The sequence below is a fragment of the Jaculus jaculus genome, chromosome 13 (assembly GCF_020740685.1).
Source record: "Jaculus jaculus isolate mJacJac1 chromosome 13, mJacJac1.mat.Y.cur, whole genome shotgun sequence".
In the NCBI taxonomy this organism is placed as follows: Eukaryota; Metazoa; Chordata; class Mammalia; order Rodentia; family Dipodidae; genus Jaculus; species Jaculus jaculus.
Window position 1 is genome coordinate 42,149,073 of NC_059114.1, and position 20,112 is coordinate 42,169,184.

General features: G+C 42.1%; 1 protein-coding gene across 2 annotated transcripts in view; it reads right to left on the bottom strand.

Annotated features, from left to right (window-relative positions):
* Positions 1-20,112, bottom strand: part of Arhgap26 (Rho GTPase activating protein 26) — a 481,437-nt gene that overhangs the window by 106,847 nt on the left and 354,478 nt on the right. For both annotated transcript variants that reach the window (XM_045132425.1, XM_004664708.2), the window contains exon 18: positions 13,601-13,760. In XM_045132425.1, the coding sequence (XP_044988360.1) occupies positions 13,601-13,760 (160 nt within the window). The remainder of the gene's footprint in view (positions 1-13,600; positions 13,761-20,112) is intronic.

Below are 20,112 nucleotides of genomic sequence, written 5' to 3' on the forward strand. Positions count from 1 at the left end.
CACACACACACACACACACACACTCACAAACACACACCCCACAAAGCTTGAAATTTCAGGTTTAGCCAGAACTAAGAAAAAAGGGCATTTGCTTTCTTAGATAACTAAAACTTTCAAAGCAATTGGAAAATTAACCTTTAAAAAGTAAGTATAGTAAAACCTTTAAGAAACTGCAAAATTTATAGGCTTTGAGGTATCTTTGACAATGACAATATTCAGAATTTTTTGTTTTAAAATATTTTAAATCCTAACTAGAAATACATAAATATTATTTCCACTATAGTCCCAAGTATTTGCCTAACTGGTATTTTAGGCTTCAAAATAATTAGAGTTTAGGGAGGAAATGAGGCAATTTTAAAGAAATGACTATTGCCTTCAAGTAAGCATTTTAAGAGCCAAGGTCTTTGTCCTATGACCATCCCCCTCAAATGTGCCTATGGTTAAAAAAAAAAGCCATCTTCTTCTGTAGCTACCTTGCAATGTAAGTGGAGCACTGGAGAGTCACTGGTGGGAAATGAATCCTGGAGCCAGCATATCACCTTAGGACATCTGGCAATCAAAACCAAATAAAGACCATTAGGCTCTCCCTGCAAAGTAAATCAAGGCTGCTGTAGGTCAAAGGTCAAACTTGCAGAGATGCAAGTTTATATCAGGATGGTCAGCTTTATGGGTTTTGTTACTTATCAAGATGTTTTCAAATCAGCAATCAAGAGTACGGGGTGATTCAGTTTCCATAGATCCCAGTTTTCAGTAGTCTACAATTTACCCTATTTTCTATAACTTTCCCGACCCTTGATGAATGAGCTGAATACATCTGTTTGGCATCTCCATTCTACTGCTAACTTGTAACCACATTCCTCTCATAGCCATGCCATTTTAAAAACTTTTAATTTTTAAAGTCGACATATATGCCCTTATAATGTGCTCCCATCTCCCTGCTCTACTCTTACTATCTACTATGTCCCTACCCAAATAGCTTTCCCTTCCTCGTTTATATCACACAACTCTCGCCCACTTTAAGATCTCTTCATCTCCTTTCATGGTCCCCTTTCTTGTTCCATGACTCCCTCCACAATATACACACAAATTCTAATCTAATTTCCACATGTGGTGGTTTGAATAGAATAGATGGCCCCCAATATATTCAGTTGTTTGTTTGTAGTTTGCATCTGCTGGCTACCTGGCTGGAGGCAATGTCACTGGGTGGATCTTAAGTTGTGGTGATGGGTTTCTGATTTCAATCTAAAGATATGCAAAGTGTGCCTAGCTGGAGTTCCTGAAGTGTGCTGTGGCTTTTGACCTTTATGCTTGTGCTTCTGTCTGTCTGCATGGACCTGTGAAGGCAGGCCAGCTTCTTCTGCCATTATGGAAGTTCCCCTGGATCTGTAAGATTCAATAAATATCCCTTTCTCCATAACTGTGCCTGGTCTGGAAGTTCATCTCAGCGAACCTGAATCTGTCTGCCACAGAATTTGGTACCGAGGAGTGGGCTGAGATGAACCTGACCATGTGGATGTTGATCATTTTGGAACCTTTGTTTTGAAGGAATAGGCATGGACTTGGTGCTTGCAACTGAAGATGTCTTCTGGAGTGGTAAGCCAAGTTTTATGGGCTATTCTGATGAGAGTCTGAGAATGCTAAGTGCAGACAGCATTGAAATTCGAGGTTTGGTTTATGAGCTTTCTAAGGGGAAGGAAAGACTGCAGAGGACTTTAGTTGGAACTGGGCTACTGGCATAAGGGCTGGCTGCGTCCTGCTGCCCAGGCCCAGAGAGTTTGATCAAGGTTAAATTTGTAATGGACTGATGTGCTTGGCGAAAGATATTGGACTGAGAGACTTAAGATTTTAAGCTGGAAAACTTTAAGCAAGTTAAATTTACTGGCACAGAGACTGACTTTAGATTACTAAAACTGCTATTGTCAAACACATTAGCAATCTTTTTTTTTTTTTTTTTTTTTTTTGGTTTTTCGAGGTAGGGTCTCATTCTGGCTCAGGCTGACCTGGAATTCACTATGTAGCCTCAGGGTGGCCTCGAACTCACGGCGATCCTCCTACCTCTGCCTCCCGAGTGCTGGGATTAAAGGCGTGCGCCACCACGCCCCGCTACATTAGCAATCTTAAAGGACCATGGAAAGGATGCCTGAGGAAAGACTATCATAGAAATGCAAAAACACTTTTGGAAAGAATTGATTGGAGAAAGAACCTGCTTTTCAAGGCTATGATTTGTTTCATCCCTGAATTAAGAATATGGCTATCTCCTACACACCTGGTATTGGTTTCAGAAGCATGAAAAATGCAAGGAGTGGTCATGAACTGCACATGCTTCCAGGAGCTGCCGCTGACATGTGGCATGAGGCAGGGCCTGATGCCCTGATAGGCTGAAAGAGCCTTTGGAAAGTGTGCGGAGTGGTCATAAATTGCACATGGTTCCAGGAGCTGCTGCTGAGATGCAGCATGAGGCAGGGCATGATGCCCTGATAGGCTGAAAGAGCCTTTGGAAGATGGACTGTGGTTTGCATGAAGACCTCAAGATGTTTATGGACATACCAGGACTATGCAAGGACTGCCATGGAGTGCAATGTTGGCCTGGGATGGAAGTGTTCCCCTGCTACTCTGCCCAGCTGGAGGGGCGGAATTGAAAAATCTGGAGACTGTCAGCCTCTGATTATGTTGAACTTGAACTGCAGAAGTTTGATGTTTGCTTGATGGTGGTTGAATCTGCATTGTTTTAGTCTCTCCTTGCTGTGCCTTATACCAGTTAAAAATGTTTACTCTGTGCCTTTATAGGTTAGAAATGTTTAAGTTGTTTGATTTTACAGGTCTTAATATCTTAAATTGGTCAAGACTGTGGGGACCTTTAAAATTGAACTGCATACAATTTACAATGTGTGATGATTATAAATGTATTGGGGGCCAGGGGCAGAATGTGGTGGTTTGACTAGAATAGATGGCCCCCAATATATTCAGTTCTTTATTGTTTGTAGTTTGCATCTGCTGGCTACTTGGCTGGAGGCAATGTCACTGGGTGATCTTAAGGTGTGGTGGTGGGTTTCTGATTTCAATCTAAAGATACCAAAGTGTGCCTAGCTGGAGTTCCTGAAGTGTGCTGTGGCTTCTGACCTTTAGGCTTGTGCTTCTCTCTGTCCACTTGGGCCTGTGAAGGCAGGCCAGCTTCTGCCATTATGGAACTTCCCCTGGATCTGTAAGATTCAATTAATCCCTTCCTCCATAACTGTGCCTGGTCTGGAAGTTCATCTCAGCGAACCTGAATCTGTCTGCCACACCACATATGAGAGAAAACATGTAGTATTTATCCTTCTGAGCCTGTCTTATTTCACTTAACATAGAGATTTACAGGTTTCATCAATTTTTCTGCAAATATCATGGATTCATTTTACTTTATACCTATATTCAATCCCACTGTATGTATGCACCAATTTTCTTTATGCATTCATCTATTGATGAACATCTAGGCTGGTTATTTTCTGGCTATTGTGAGTAGGTTAGCAATAAATATGGATGTGCAAGTGTCATTGTGGTATAGTGACTTAAGAGTCCTTCCAGTATAGTTATATGATATAGGGGTTCTATTTTTAGCTTGTTGAGGAGCCTCCATACTGATTTATTCCAGTTTACACTCCCACCAATAATCTATCTTTCCACACATTCTCATCAGCACTTATTGTCCTTTGTTTTCTTGATGATAGCCATTCTGACTGGGGTGAGATGTAGTCTCAAGGCAATTTTAATCTGTATTTCCCTGGTGTTAGGGTTTGAACAGTTTTTCAAATATTAATTGGTTGTTCATATGTCTTCTTTGGAGACATACTTAGTTCAATAGCACATTTATTGGATGGTTTGTTTTGTGTGTTTGACTTTGCAGTTCTTTTTTTTTTTTTTTGTGTTTCCAAACTTTATTCTTAAACTACACCATCTCTGCAAGCATACATTATTTTTTAATATTTTATTTTTATTTGTTTATTTTATATATATATATATATATATATATATATATATATATATATATATACACACATACATACATACATACATACAGAAATAGGAAGGTAGACAGAGAGAGAATGGGCGCGCCAGGGCTTCCAGCCACGACTTTGCAGTTCTTTATATATTCTAGTATTAGTCCCCTACTGATGTGTAGCAACCAATGAAGTTTGCCCATCCTGCAGGCTGGCTCTTCACTCTGGTGATTGTTTCCTTTGCTGTACAAAAGCTCCTTAATTTCATATAGTCCCATGTGTCAATTCTTGGGGCCATTTCTAATACTACTGGAATCCCTTTAAGAAAGTTCTTGCTTATGCTTATGTTTTCAAGTACTTTACTTATGTTTTCAACTTCTGGGTAAGAAGGCAGACTACAATATGCCAACTTAGTAAACACAATCTGACTAATGTCACTCCCCTGGAAAAACTCCCCTCCTTGTTTCTATTATTTCTTTGCCTACAAACTTCTGTTAGGGACCAAAGCCCAGTGTGAGCAGAATCAAATGATAACTCCATGGTGTCATCACACTTACTTCATTCTGCTGGCTGTCATTTAACATGCTATCTTCTACAGTGAGGCTGGTTACAGCCTGATAAGTAACCATGTGCTGAACAAAAAGACCCATCTTATTTATGTTGGGCCAATAGTTAGTAGTCAATAAATGTTCACTGCATCAAGTAGAGATTAACTACAGTAGTTTCCATGGTATGGATTCTAAATATCGGTCCTATGATCAGTTCCAGTTCCTGGTTTAGCTAGCTATCTCTTAAACTCTCAGCACTTTAGGGTTATAATTTTTAAGAGCCAGCTAGAAATATTGGCTTTATAGGCTTCCTGGGAGAATTAAGTGATATGATAGGTATAAATCTGTTTAGAATGATTTTTGTTTGTAAGAGTGAGCTATCATTATCAAAATTATAATGTCTAGATAATATTCATTAAAAATAACCACTAGCTTCAACTGAATCAACACATAAGCACATACTACACACATAGAAAAACAAAAATTACCACAAGCTCCTAAACATAACTGTATATTCTAGCTTTTCCTGCTCTGTCCATCTCTTCTTAATTTGGGATAATTGTTTCCTAAATCTCTGCAAAATGCTGCTCCCTACTAAAGTCAGTTGGAGCAAAAGACTCTGGACCACTGTGACAGGGTAAGTACAGTTCACATGGTGTCTATGACCAATATGAAGGTGTCAGTGAAAGACACACAGAAGGGATTTCTGTGGACACAAAAAGGGGGGGGGGGCTCAACAGAAGTTTCTGTACTCACAGGTGCTGCCTAGTATGTGTGTGCATAGACCAGTGACAACTTAAAGAAATTCATCATCATTTTTACCCCTTGAGCTAAATGTCCAACATCAACCCAGTAAACAAGTAAAGAGATGGGGAGAAACATCTAATGTTTTAGCCAGTTTCAATAGTCTTTTTTCTTCTGTTGAAGAAAAGATGTTTTATCAGGTTAGAGACTAAATTTCCAGATTTCGTGGAAAGCATTTTTTCCCCTTAAAGTATCAATTTTAAAGTTAAATATGTCTTAGGAGCTATAGATTGTTACTAGAAAATTTTTAGTTCCAGGAATGGGATACCTTCCAGGGAGGTCCCTGATGCCGCCCCCCCCCCACACACACACAATTACAGGCCATTGCTGAGGCCTTTGGTTTCCCATCAGTTATAGATGTCAAGACCCTATTGCTGAAGACTCCACATACTTGGGCTACAAGGCCACTGGAAAATCCTGCTGGAACTGAGCTGAAAAATTCCTCCATGTAGACCAACTGACAGAAAGCTGGAGAAGCCATTCTGCATGCAGTTCAATGGGAGAGAGAAAAATCACCAGTGAAGATACTCAACAGTGGACACTGCAAGCCTTATATTTGGCCAGCCAGGCCAATGAGCCAACGGGTGCAAGAGTGGCATATCTGTCATGGTAGAAACCAACTGCCTTCTAATTGGACTGGAGGCCCCCTCCATGGGAGGGAATACATCCCTAGTACTGAAAATCCACAACAGGGGTAGCCATGAAGCCTAGGGGTATAATGTCTGCTATCTGGCTAAATGTATATACTATGCACACCAAACTGCCCAGTAAATGCTTTTCTTAATGTTCATATCCATATATTAATGCTACTCTCATTTTTGGTAGAGAACCTTCTCTTTTCAGACGGCAGTGAACTTGGGATGATTTAGAAGACATCATGGTGCTGGAAAGAAGTGACAGGAGTGCTCAGTACTGAAATATCTCTATCACATCTTCCAAGGCTTAGGGTCCATTGTGGAAGAGGTGGTGGAAAGAATGTAAGAGCCAAAGGAAGGGTAGGACTCCTTACAATGTGCTCCTCCAGACACAAAATGGCCTGGATATCCATGACCTCACAGTACCTGACACTACCTACACAAGACCATCAAAGTAGGAGGTAAAAGATCATGACATCAAAATAAAAGAGAGACTGATTGAGAGGGGGAGGGGATATGATGGAGAGTGGAATTTAAAAGGGGAAAGTGGGGGGGAGGGCATTACCATGGGATATTGTTTACAATCATGGAAGCTGTTAATAAAAATAAATTAATTTTAAAATATCTCCCCAGTTTTAGATACTTATGAGTTAGTTATCCACACAGAACCTCATAAAGGACATCTGAGGACTGAACTTGCTGCTACCACCAAATGTCTGATGCACATGTATGCCAAAAATGGAAATGCTAAGCTGGACATGGTGGTGTGTATCTTCAATCAATGTTTGGAAGGCTGAGGTAGGAGTATCACCATGAGTTCAAGGCCAGCCTTGGATACAGTGAGACCCTACCTTGAAAAAGAAACAAAAAAGGCAATGTTGAGGATAAACAAAAGAACACTTTCCATAGAAAAAGTTGAAGTGTTGCCCACATTCAGAACAAGCCACTGCAAGAAAAGACAGAGCCTTCTTCAAAGGGAGCCAAAGCAACCACTCCCCTCCAGGTATGATAGGTAGGTTGCTTGCAACCAGTCTTCCAGCATACATACAGGCATAGCTCTCTACATTCAGAGGTGGAATGGATTAACTCATTTTGCATTCCTATACCAAAATCTCTGAGGCTGGGAAACTTTGAGGGAAAAAAGAGGTTTATTCTGGCTCATAATTCTAGAGGTCCAGGTCAAGGAGCCACATCTGGGGCAGGTCATTGTAAGGCAAGAGACAGGGTGCGTGTATCTGCCTGCTGGTCTCTTGATCTCTCTTATAAAGCTATCAGCAGTCATCTGCCTGATGATGTAATCTAATTCTAATCTCCTCTCAAAGGTCCCACCTTCACAAACCAGAGTCAGATTAAGTTTCTGTCTTCTTAATACTTACAAATGGGGGTTAAATTTCAACAAATGAACCCTTAGGAGACATACTCAAACCACACTGTGGAGTCTGGTTCCTTCCCCTTGAGTATAGCTGGATGTGTGGCTTGCTGTGACCAACAGAATGCAATGGAAGTGACTACATTCCAGGCATAAGCTTTAACAGTCTCTTCCTGTTCTAAGTTTGTCCGCTTTCTATGTTTGGGGTATAGATGATAAGAAATGACGTGAAGAGGGCTGGAGAGATGGCTCAGTGGTTAAAGGTGCTAGCTTGAAAAACTTGATGACCTGGGTTCAGTTTTGCAGTACCCGCATAGAGCCAGATGCACAAAGTAGCACATAAGTCTAGAGTTCATTTGCAGTGATAAAAGGCTCTGGCATACCTATTCTCAATCTCTCTCTCTCTCTCTCTCTCTCTCTCTCTCTCTCTCTCTCTCTCTCTGCTAGCAAACAAATAATAAATAAAATATTAAAAAAAAGAACTGTTGCAAAGAAAGAGAGGCAGAGAGGGAGGAACAGAAGGATGGACAGAGGGAGGAAAAAGACCACGTGGACAAAGATCAAGGTGTTTTGGCCAATAGCTAGTACCAACATCCTAGACACATGGGATGAGGCTATCTTAGATTTGTATCAGAAAGGACATACATGAACACTCTCCAAGCGTCTGAAGGATAGCAAAGAGAGCCATAGCATTACTACTGTTTTAAATCACTATGTGTAGACATGATTTGCTGTGCAGCATAAAAAGCTTCAACAGGATGCATCTTGTGGTTCTCTTTTCTTTCCATGAAATTGTTCCAAAAGCTAGACGCCTGGGTTTCCACACCCTCATTTCAGCACTATCTCTTGTCTATTCTTGGATACTTCCTCATCATTAGTCCAAGGTACAAAACTATTACTTTATTAAAAGTTCTTAACAACATGAGAAAATACTATGCCAGAGACTGTAGTCATGTATTAAAAGATCTGTCCTGGGGCTTGTTTGGAGCAAGACAACTGATGCTATCAGGTATGAAGGCACTGCTGAAACTCATTACTATAAGTGGGGCCCAGCTTCTGATACCAAAGACCACACTGGGAAGGACGGAAGGGGAGAGAGAGAGAAGGAGAGGGAGATGTAGATACTGACTGATTCTAAAAAATCAGATAATCCTATAAGGAAATGCCATTCAACAGTATTATCTATAATTAACTATGACTTTAATAGTGTAGATTCTAACTATTACCTTCACATTGTGAATTTTAAAGAACAAGTCTCAGGCAAGAGAGATGGCTTAGCAGTTAAGGTGCCTGCCTGCAAAGCCTAAGGACCCAGGTTTGATTCTCCAGGTCCTATATAAGTCAGATGCACAAGGTGGCACATGCATCTGAAGTTTGTCTGCAGTAGCTAGGGGCCCTGGCATGCCCATTCTCTCTGTCTCCCTGTCTGTTGCTAATGAATAAATAAATAAAAACCTTAAAAAATAAAATAAAAAATAAGTCTCTGATGATATCAAAGACTCTGGATTTGACAGCTAAAGTCAATGTGTTATAAAAAGGTTATTCAAAGCATTGGCCAAGGATGGCGAGTATTTCTGCCTGATGAACACCAGAGGCTTCTAACCAACCTGAGGCAGCACAACTTTGCTTTGTATAAAGCCATACTTGAAGCCATATTTAAAAAGAAGTCAGTTTTTTTTTAATCTAGACAATTAAGCCTGATAAATATGAATGACTTTCTCTACAGAGTCAACCACCCCCCTCACACACATCCTGCTTATAGTGTTGGCCCATCATGAGCAACCTCATGGATGGAGCCACTTTGAAGCAGCTTTCATCCAGGAACCATAAATCCTACTGTGATTCACTGTAGCCTCTGGCGGAGGTGAATGAAGAACATCTCATAAAAACTGCAACACTCTGAGTGTCAGCATCAAAGCACAACAGAATTTGTAACCTACCAAACCATGTAAGCACTTTCTTCAACTGCTCATATATTTATAGTCTCTACATTTTATGTGTGAATTTCTCTATCTGCCCCAAACAGGACTACCACATGTTCATGTTTCAAAATTATCAGTAAGAACACCAGATCTTTTTTTAAAAAAGAAATGTGTGCATGTGTGTGCATGTGGGTGTGGGCACATGTGTATGTGCTGGTGTATGTGCAAGTGTGGGCACTTGTGTATGGAGGCCAGAGGACAGCTTCAGTTGTTGTTCCTTAGGAAAACCATCCACCTTTTTGAGACAAGGTCTCTCATTAACCTGGAACTAACCAGTTAGGTGAGACTGGCTGACTAGGGAGCACTTAGGATCTGCTTGTCCTTCACCAGTGTTGGAATTATAAACCCCATGTCTGGCAGTTTTACATGGGTCCTGAGAATCAAAATCAGGTTCTCATGCTTGCAAAGCAAGCACTTTACCAAATGACCTATCTCCTCTGCCCTCAAAGCTGTCTTCTTGTAAAGGTATTTTTCAGCAAGCTTTATAGTTTCAAGGATAGCCAAAATAGTTATAGCTCAGAAACCATTAGACAATTTTTACTATAAGCTTTAAAATGCCTTTAGGGACATGAAATATAATCAAACTGTTAATTCCTTTCAGATCTGTCTCATAATTTAAAATAAACTGATTTTTAAAAGTCATTAAATTATCAAAAGCTCCAGGTGTGATGGCACACGTCTTTAGTCCCAGCACTCGGGAGGCAGAGGAGGAAGGATCGCCATGAGTTCAAGGTCACCCTAAGACTACATAGTAAATTCCAGGTCAGCTTGGGCCAGAGTGAGATGCTGCCTCGGAAAAAAAAAAAAAAAAAAAGTACCATCAGGAAAAAGGGTACATTTGATATTTCAACCTGTACTTGAATACCATTTGCAAAGAATTCTGCTGTGACTATTAAAAATGGTTTATAATTAATGAAGCATTCTACTAGCCAGTACTCCCTTTACAAAAATCATCTCATTTAATTCACATGTATGTGTGCATGCATATCTCCCTCCCCCCACTGTCTTTCTGAAGCAGACTGCTAAGCTGATATGGAAACATGCTTCCCCTTCCTCTAAGTACACAGTCAGCCTGGTTTCCCATCACAGTTAGAAGCGTCTGTTGCAGTCACATTCGCATTGCTGGCAGAAAACACCTGAACAAGAGCAGCTTGTGGGAAAAAGGGTTTCTTTTGGCTTACAGATTTGAGGGGAAGCTCCATGATGGCAGGGAAAATGATGGCATGAGCAGAGGGTGGACATCACCTCCTGGCCAACATCAGGTGGGCAACAGCAACAGAAGAGTGTGCCAAACACTGGCAAGGGGAAGCTGGCTATAATGCCCATAAACCCACCCCTAACAATACACTCCCTCCAGAAGGCTTTAGTTCCCAAATTGCCATCTGCTGGGGACATGGCATTCAGAACACCTAAGTTTATGGGGGACACCTGAATCAAACCACCACAGTGGCCATGAGAGTAGTTCAGGCCAACAGAATGTGGGAAAAAGTAAAGCAAGCATCTTTTTGGCATGGCTTAGAATCTTACCAACTGTCCCATGTTCTTTGTTTCCCCATCTGCTCATTGTTTGCTGAGAATCTCAAAGTAGAGCTACAAACTAGAGATAATCTGGGCAGCCAAATCACTTTGGAGCATGCCTTCTTGGAACACCTGCACTGAGCTACCATGTAACAAATCAACTCTGACTGGCCTCAGTCACTGCCAGTATGAACAGGTTAAACAATGCAGATCCTCAGTCACACCACTAAGAAAGGTCAGTGAGTTGCACTCACAACCATGTTATTAACTATATTCTATTGCTTTTTCATAATTTTTTCTATGCTATATAGTATAAACTGCCTATTCTTGTTTTCCTGTATTTAAGGAAAAATCGGCAGACTGGGCTCCGAAGTTGGGAAAGAGAAAGAAAAACATTATCTCCAATTGAATGATTTAATTTCTTACCTTTATCAACTCTTTAAGATGGGAATAATGTTGTCAAACTCTACAGGACACTGAGTTGCTCATGAAAGTTTACATTCAAAGGTTTCTTAGAAATGATAAATGCTGTATAATAAATTAGTCCCAACCAAATACTGACTATCTCTCCCAGTTTTTGGGGTCAGAAATGGAGAGGGGGAGCTTATTGGGATGGTTGAAGCTCCACACAAAATATCAGCTGGGGCTGTGTCATGAGGCCCAGTCATAGGCCTGGAGGGCTTTCTTCTAAGGTAGCTGGCTGGCATGGCTGCTTGTTGGCAAGAAGCCTTATTCTTCCCCACTGTGCTGTTGTGATGTCCTCACTACAGGGAATGACTTACCCCAGAGTGAACAAGTCCAGAAACCATGGCAAAAGTGTCTTTCATGATCTTCATGAACAGTCTTAGATGTCAGAAACAATTGCATCCTATCCTATAGGTCAGAAAGGCTGGCCCTATTCAGAGAGAGGTGACTACACAGGAATTGGAGACCAGGAGACAAGGTTCACTGGAAGCTGTTATATAGGTTGGTTGTCACATTCATCCAACATCTGTGTCCTTAGTGCCTACTGAGGACCAAGCAGAGAGCGTAACAGATCAAAATCCCTGCCTTTCCAAGATGCTGGTCAGAAAGGCATTGATCTGATCAACAAATAAGTTGTATAGCATGATTAAAGTAGTAAATGGCACAGAAAAGGAAAAGGAATAGGGAATGTAGGAGTTGGAAATGTCTTATCATTTTAAGTGGACAGATATAGGTAGGTTCCACTGAGAAGAGAACCTTGAAGGCAGGGAGGAAACATACTATGTGGTTTTAAGAAGGAAGAGTATTCCAGGTGATGGGAATAGTAACTGCAAAGAGTTTGAAGTAGTAGAGTATCTCCTGTGCCCAAGGAAAAGCAAGGCAGGCAAAGCCAAGGTGGCTAAAAGAGACACAGGAGATGGGGTTAACAACTATGTAGGACCCATAGGCTCCTCCTGCAAGGACCTTCACGGTTAGTGAAATGGGAAGTTACGGAATGGCTTCAAAGTACAAAACTGATACAAGCTGGTGCAGCAGGTCAAAAGTATTGTTCCATTGGTTGATAACAGAATAGTTAGACCAAGATGGAATCAAGGAAACAAATTAGAGCCGGATGTGGTGGCGCACGCCTTTAATCCCAGCACTCAGGAGGCAGAGGTAGGAGGATCACCATGAGTTCAAGGCCACCCTGAGACTACATAGTTAATTCCAGGTCAGCCTGAGCCAGAGCCAAACCCTACCTTGAAAAAACAAAAAATAAAAAATAATAATAAAGGAAACAATAAGTGTTTGTGAAAATTCAGACAAGAAGTGATGGCATGTTATATTGCTGGCATCAATGTAGGAGGAACAAGTGGTCAGATCCTTAGATTTATTTGGCTTAAAAATTCATATTCAAAGCAAAAGTTATATTTAAGAAGATGAACTTTTTTTTAATTAGATCCAAAAGTTGCAGCTGTCAAATGGTATCTTAAGGAACTCTGCAGATTCTCAGAAGCTGCACAGGGATTTGCTGCTAGGACCAGAGGTGTGGGACAGCTCTGTGTTAACATACTTTAGACCAGAAACCCCAGTGGCCTAAAACCAAAGATCATATTCATACATGCACCATACACACAACAATAAGAAAAAACAAAACATGCCACTAAAAAAAAAAAAAAAACTAAAACAAAATGGGAGTGAATAAATGGCTTAGTGGTTAAGGCATTTGCCTGCAAACCCATGTTCGTCTCTCCAGGTCCCACATAAGCCAGATGCACAAGGTGACCAAGTGCACATGGTTGTACATGCACACACATCTGGAGTTTGATTGCAGTAGCTGGAAGCCCTGGTGCCCCAATCCCCCAATCTTTTCTCTCATTCTCCAGCATTAAAAAATAATCAACTTATAGGGTAACAACTTGCAAATAGAAAGTTTAATATTATTAACATTAATAAACTCATAAATTCCTAACACAGTCAAGTGAAAAATGACCAAGAGTTTTTTTTCTGAATGAGGCTCATAATAGCCTTTCTGGATTGTTAAGGACAAAATACCTACAATACCAGTGCTCAGAGGCTTCTGGCAAAGAGTAAGAGCTCAATTAAGCTACCCACTCCAGACCGTGCTCATCAGCAGCTCACTATCATGGCCACTGCTGTGACCTCTACCAGCGCCCTCAAGCTCACCACTACCACCAGAACCACCATGCTCAGGCACATGCACCAACACCACAATACAGTAACTCTGAGGATCAAGTCCAGTGTAGGGTCCCCTCCCCCAATAAAGTACATTCTTTCCTTCAAGGGCCCAATTATATATTACCTTTTCATGGTTCTCTATTAGGATCTCAATGACAATGTTCTGAAATTTGATATCCATGATGGCTGCTACTGTTTCTTCCTGTGGCCGCAGCAGGGTGGGTCCAAACACCACGCCCAGGTTTGCCACAGTCATCAAGTTCTGCTTGTGGTTGTTAGCAACGCTGGGAAGAAAGGAGAAAAGCAAACATGAGAGATGAACAGTATGCAGAGAGCTGGCCTCCCTGGGTGCTTCCTACCTTCTACCTTCATCTGCAGGATGCAGAACTCGAGACAGCCTTGGGCACTCTGAATGAAAGAGGCTTTTCTCCTTGTGTTTTCACCTTCCAGTTTCACACACCCACGTTCAGCATTTCAGTTATTTTGCTACTTCGGGTTATGACACTTCTTTTGATTTCCACTTTCTTTTGGGTGGGGGAGGGTTTGAGGTGGGGTCTCTCTCTAGCCCAGGCTGATCTGAAATTCACTGTGTCATCTCAGAGTGGCCTCAAACTCACAGTGATCCTCCCACCTCAGCCTCCCGAGTGCTGGGAGTAAAGGTGTACACCACCATGCCTGGCATGATTTCCTTTTTGCATAGAATAACCACTCAACCCCCCAACAGCTGACCAAGGCAACCATGTGCCAAATGATGAGCTTTTGCACATTTGAGTCCCTGTTCTTCAAGTCCAGGTAACTGTTAATCCTTCTTGGTTAAAACTTCTGCATTTGGCTGCTGCTTACACCACTGCAATCATTTGCATTTTCTCCTCTGAAGATATAAAAGCTCCTGACAGTTTTAATTCATTTACAAACACAGGCACAAAACAGACCTAATTTTTCAAATGGGCAGATCTGGTATTTAAAATCAAGTCAGGAAATTCAGTACTTTAGACATGAAGTATTAAAGTCCCATTTGATTAAACATGTGGCTTACATTAAGCAAACATGCAGCATGAGAAGAAATAAAATGCACTACTGTATAGCTATGTATATGGCTGTGTTTATGTTGTCACTTGCACTCAAAATGGAAAGAACACATGGGATCAGCAATGGCTACTCACAGTAATCCACTAAGCATACACGCATATTTTTGATGAACAACGATTCAAAATGAATTCCATGCATCTGATTTCAATGCCTAGGCCTCTAGAACCTGGCTGTAAAACTCCATTGTTCGTATGCTACCCTCTGTGTAAGAACTGAGAAGGTCCCTGCTAGCACTATAAGTTAAAAGTTCATGCCATGTAGCATGTTAAGAAAATACTAACACCTTCCCTCCCTAAGTCACCTGTTCAAAGAAGGAAGCTATTCATTATTAACTTTAAGCTGAAGAGAAATCTGGGCAGAGATGGGCAGTCTACACAGACCTACCTGCCCATCATTTAGTGCTATTTATACTGAGTGATTTTTCACATGATTCTATCAATGCCCACACTGTTTCTCTTGTATACTTCCTTTATGTAGGAGGAAAGAGATTTGAGTACCCTGAGTGCCAGTTTTAAACTGAGCCTCTACTGAAATTCTGCCTCAAACAATTTTATCAGCAAATGTGCAATTTTAAATTTTTTGAGGCTAAGAGTTAACTTCCTCTTCAGAAAGGGGCTGGGCATGGCTAGGGATATGGGATTTGAACTGTGGCCCAGGCCATTGAGAAAGAGGATTTGCTTCATGACTGTGAGGCTACACTTGCAACAGGGAGAGTTGCCATAAAAACCCAGCCTATTTCTGGTCTCCAAAAGGAAATTATATAAGCACTTTCACAGTCCTACCTTAGTCTCATGGGATTGCTTATGGTTTTTCATTCTACACAGAACTGTATCATATTGCTCATCTGAAGGAGTTAATGGGGATGGTCAAGTGGGGACTTGGCAAGAAGGACAGCCTCTGGTCAGTCCATCAGCTAAGTCTGCAGGTTTACAAGCTGCTGGTACTATCACCATTTCCCCCATCAGATAATGTGTGGGAAAGGAATTCTGTTCTTACACTTGCACTCCCAAATTAAGAAAGGCATTGCACTTACCCATCAAATTACTTTCATAGTGCTATGACCAACTCCCTGACCAGAAGCAACATAAAGAAGAAAGGGCTCATTTCAGATTACAGTGTGAGTTTTGTTGTAGTCACCTTTGTGCTGCTGAGACCAAACAACTGACCAAAGGCAGCTCATGGGAGGAAAGAATGTATTCTGATTTATTTATTTTGTTTTCTAAGGTAGGGTCTCTCTGTAACACAGGTGGACCTGGAATTCTGTGGAAAGCTGCAATGTGCCGCACCCTAAAGATGGCGTGGGCTTCCGCCTTCCGCTAGCCCGATAGCGAGCGCTCTCTGGGATAAACAAGTCCTTATTTGGCTGAGGCTGCTTAACTAATTCTGCTTCCTTAATCATGGAACTATCTGCATGGGCCACGTGGCTCACTAGGGTTGGCTAGCGCAGGACTACTTAGCTTGTGGGTCGGCTCTCCCCGGGGTCAGAAGATTGTTCAAGGTTCCTGAACAAACTGCTTAAAGAAGAGCTCTCAGGTCGCGTCATTCTTGCTGGTCGAGGTGGTCGCGACAGAATTCACTATGTAGTCTCAAGGTGGCCTCAAACTCAAGGCAATACTCCTACCTCTGCCTTCAGAGTGCTGGAAGCAAAGGCGTGTGCTGCCACGCCTGGCTTTATTTTGGTTTATGGTCTCTAGGGGAAGCTTCATGATGGCATGGTGAAGTGTGGCACAAACAGGAGCTAGACATCACTTCTTCCTACAAAACTGGCAGCAAGAGAATGAGCTGAACTAACACTGGCAAGCAAGTCCACCACTAGTGACACATCTCTACCAAGACTCCACCTCCCAAAGCTGCCTATCTGCAGGGGAATAGGCATTCACAGTACATCAGCTCACGGGGATATACAATCCAAACTACAAGGTTACCGTTCTCATGTGGGAAAGGAATGGCAAGAGCTTGACAGTAGTCCACAGTAAGGCATTAGAGAACAATGACTGTGAGTACCCAGCTCTGTTCTCTTTATTCAGACTAGGAACCCAGCCCATGGAATGGTGCCAAGAGGCTAGCGGAATTTAGACAGTTCCTCATAAGCATACTCAAAGGCTAGTTTCCTCTATGATTATAGTTCTAGGTCATGTGAAGTAGGCAATAAACATAAACTATCACTCCCCTCTTTGCACAAAAGCCCTTTGGGCAAGTGAATAAATAATCTATTTCTGCCTGAAAGTACTTCCAAAATGTATAGCCAGAATGATTATTTATCACCAGTAGACTTTTCTATCCTTCTCCTGAATCCTTGACCCTACCACCTCTATGTCCATCTTTATCCTGCCTGCCACAACCATGTAAGGTCTGTAACCCAAGTCACATGTCACTTCTCTGTGGAAGAGGCCTCCCTCCCATTTCTGATGGTCACTGGAAGGTTGGGGAGCACACTCAGGCACAATTGCATGAGGTGTGTGACAATGTAGTTTTGTATCATTGTTTCGGTAAGGATGACAGCACATTTGCACTGCAGCCCTTTTATCTTGTTTCATTTTTGTGATGTTGAGGATTACAACCTGGGCCTTGCACATGTTCAGCAAGTGCTCTCCTGACCTATGACCACAGTTGTAACTCATAAGCAGCACATCCACCCTGAACTTATCTCTGAGCCTTCTTCTGCTACCTCCCAGATCTGGGTCGCTGAGCAAATAAATTAGTATGCCATAGATTGTGTTCTTCCTCTCCTGAAAAGAGGTGGCTGACACACCCACCACAGGAGAACTGGTGTGTGCTAAATGTGGTCACGCACAGGATATGCATGAAGAGGATAAAGCACTCTCCACAGTATTTTCCTCTCCCACATCTCAGCCCTTGACCATGACATTCCTCTACCTCAAATGACTCTGTCTCTCTCTTGGCTGGCCTATTCTGGTCTATAGGCTCAGCTGAAGCACCTCTTTCCTTTCTGCTTCTCCCTGGTCTCTCGTGCAGGCAAAGAAGTGACCCTGCTCCTGGGCTTACTAGATTATATTGATGTTGTCATCATGTAAGCATGGAAACTGTGCCACTTAACTTGGTATGACCAGGGCTGAGCACAGTACACAGCACAAGTAAAGCTCAGACAATGCTCACTAGGGATTAAAGAATAAGCACTTTTAGGCAGACTTGTGACCATTATTCTAGCCTGGCTACAAGTCACACAAATTCAAATTATTATTGATGATTTTGGGAAAAAAATGTATGTGACCAATGCAACCTCCCTTTTCAAAATCTCAAGCTGTGCTCTACTTCTCAGATTTAATTAATGAGTAATAATTACTCTGATTTGCAGGCCCCAAATGCCCAAAGGCATTTGAAAAAAAGGATACAGCAATTCTGGATTGGCAACTCTGAATATAAATAGGTTTCAGGCTACTAACAAAATCATTTCCCTTTTAATAATCTATTTTTATTTTGGTACTTATAAAACACTCTGATCTAAGAATGCTTCAGAAACTTTTAGGTGAAAACCTTGTACACTTTCAGTATTAACTACCATTATCTTTTGGCACTGAAGTAATAAATTGATCTGTCACTTCATTATTACAGCTCACAACTTGGTACAGCTATGTTCATTACACCAGAATGAATTATTAATGACTTGAGATTTCTGTGTATCCCAGAGAGAGAGGCCTACACCTCAGCCTCTGCTGGCACCAGCCATGCTTTACAGCTTGATAGATTTACAGATGTGTGAGAAGCAGGCTGGCAGGGTGATGGGAAGCCTGCCCAGCAGCATCCAAGGACTCATGTATTAGTGAGGTCCATAAAACCGGAAAGCTTGCCTTCTGTTCTGGTAACTGTGCTGCCTGGGCTCTTCCTTGCACAGCTCAGAGTATCATGTTGAGTCTTGCCGTAAAATCCTTACACAGACACTTCTTGTGCGTCACACCCTTTCAGATCCCTGTGTTCACATAGGCTACTCTGCCACAGTGCCTTGTACTAGTACTGCCAGGCCAGAGCTGCCTGCTTAGCCAGCTTGCTTAGAGGCGCAGAGATGTCGGGTGGCATGGATTCTTACTCAGGGGACACCCAGATCCTTCAGTGATAATTGAAATCACTGCATCAGCAGAGAATCGGGGCATCTCCTGAGGGACATGTACCCCATGTTTCATGTGACTCCCTCACAAATTGCAATGAGTGAAAGAACACATTTTGATGAAAGTGGCCTTGGCAGAAGGGTCTTTCCAACTTTTGTTTCAAGAAAAAAGCTGGAGAAGTCTGGATTAGTCTGACTTTTTGGAGAGTCAAGAGGAAAGAAATCACTTCCAGATGAGGATGCTGTTTTTGATAGCGACGGGGAGCAGAAGAGGGGAAGACAGGAGCCAACCCTTCTGGGCCTATAGAGGAAAAAGATGCTCACGCTATCACAGGGATCTCTTTCCCTTGTGTTGAAATGAGAATACAAGCTCGTAGTTGCTCAGCAGTTCTTTATAACCACAAACTGGTTTGCAAGGACTCCAAAACCCATAAACTTACAGCAGTTTGCAAACTGGTTTTATCTTTGAGGCCTATTGTGTTGAGAAATGAATGTGACAGTTGCGTGCCAGCTCTCCTGGACATGGTGTGGCGAGAGGTTAGCAGTGTGTATGCAGATGCTGATGAGTAGAGACGCAGGGCCTCCCCACTGCTCTCCCACCCGGACTTGCCCACTTCAGCCTGCAATGCTAGCTGACAGTGACGGCTCACACTTGCAGGGCGGTACAGATTCTACAAAACCTCGACAGCACCTTTTAGGTGCATTCGGTCTTCATACTCTAGAACAGATGTTCATGAAAATCACACTGCTAGGCTGGCTCAATGAGAGACTTTGTCTCAAGGGAACACAGAGATTGAACAACCGAGGATGGACACCATCATGCTTTCTGACAATAATTCAGAAAACAAAATGTCTTTTCTGATGAAATATTTCAGCAGTTAGCATATACATGAACAAGCAGACACACACAAACACATCTCGTCAGAAAGAAAAGTTTCAGGAACAGTATGTGAGATTCAATTCTTTGTTATCCACTAAATTGATTTTAGAACTCACTTTTGTGCCACTAACTACAACTTGAAAAACAATGCTATAGGGGCTAGAGAGAAGGATCAGCAGGTAAGAGCCTTTGCTATGCAAGTGTGAGGACCTGAGACAGGTGGAATTTGGTTCTTTGCACCCATAAAAAAATGCTGGGCATGACCACACATGCCTATAACTTGCCCTGTGGGGAGTGGATATTGCAGAATTATTGGGGCTCATGAAAACCACACCTCTAGGCTGGCTCAGTAAGAGACTTTGTCTCAAGGGAACACAGAGATTGAACAACAGAGGATCGACACCAATGTGCTCCTCTGGCCTCTGCAGGCAGGCTCACGAGGCAAGCACATCACACAAATACACGCTGCTGTGGGGACACAGCATACAAATATTAGCTCCAACTTATATATAAGGGAAATACACCTGAGACAGCCAGTTGCCCAATGGGTGCAGTCAAAGGGAGAGCATCAGCTAGATGACAAGGCATGTCATGTGGCCTCTCT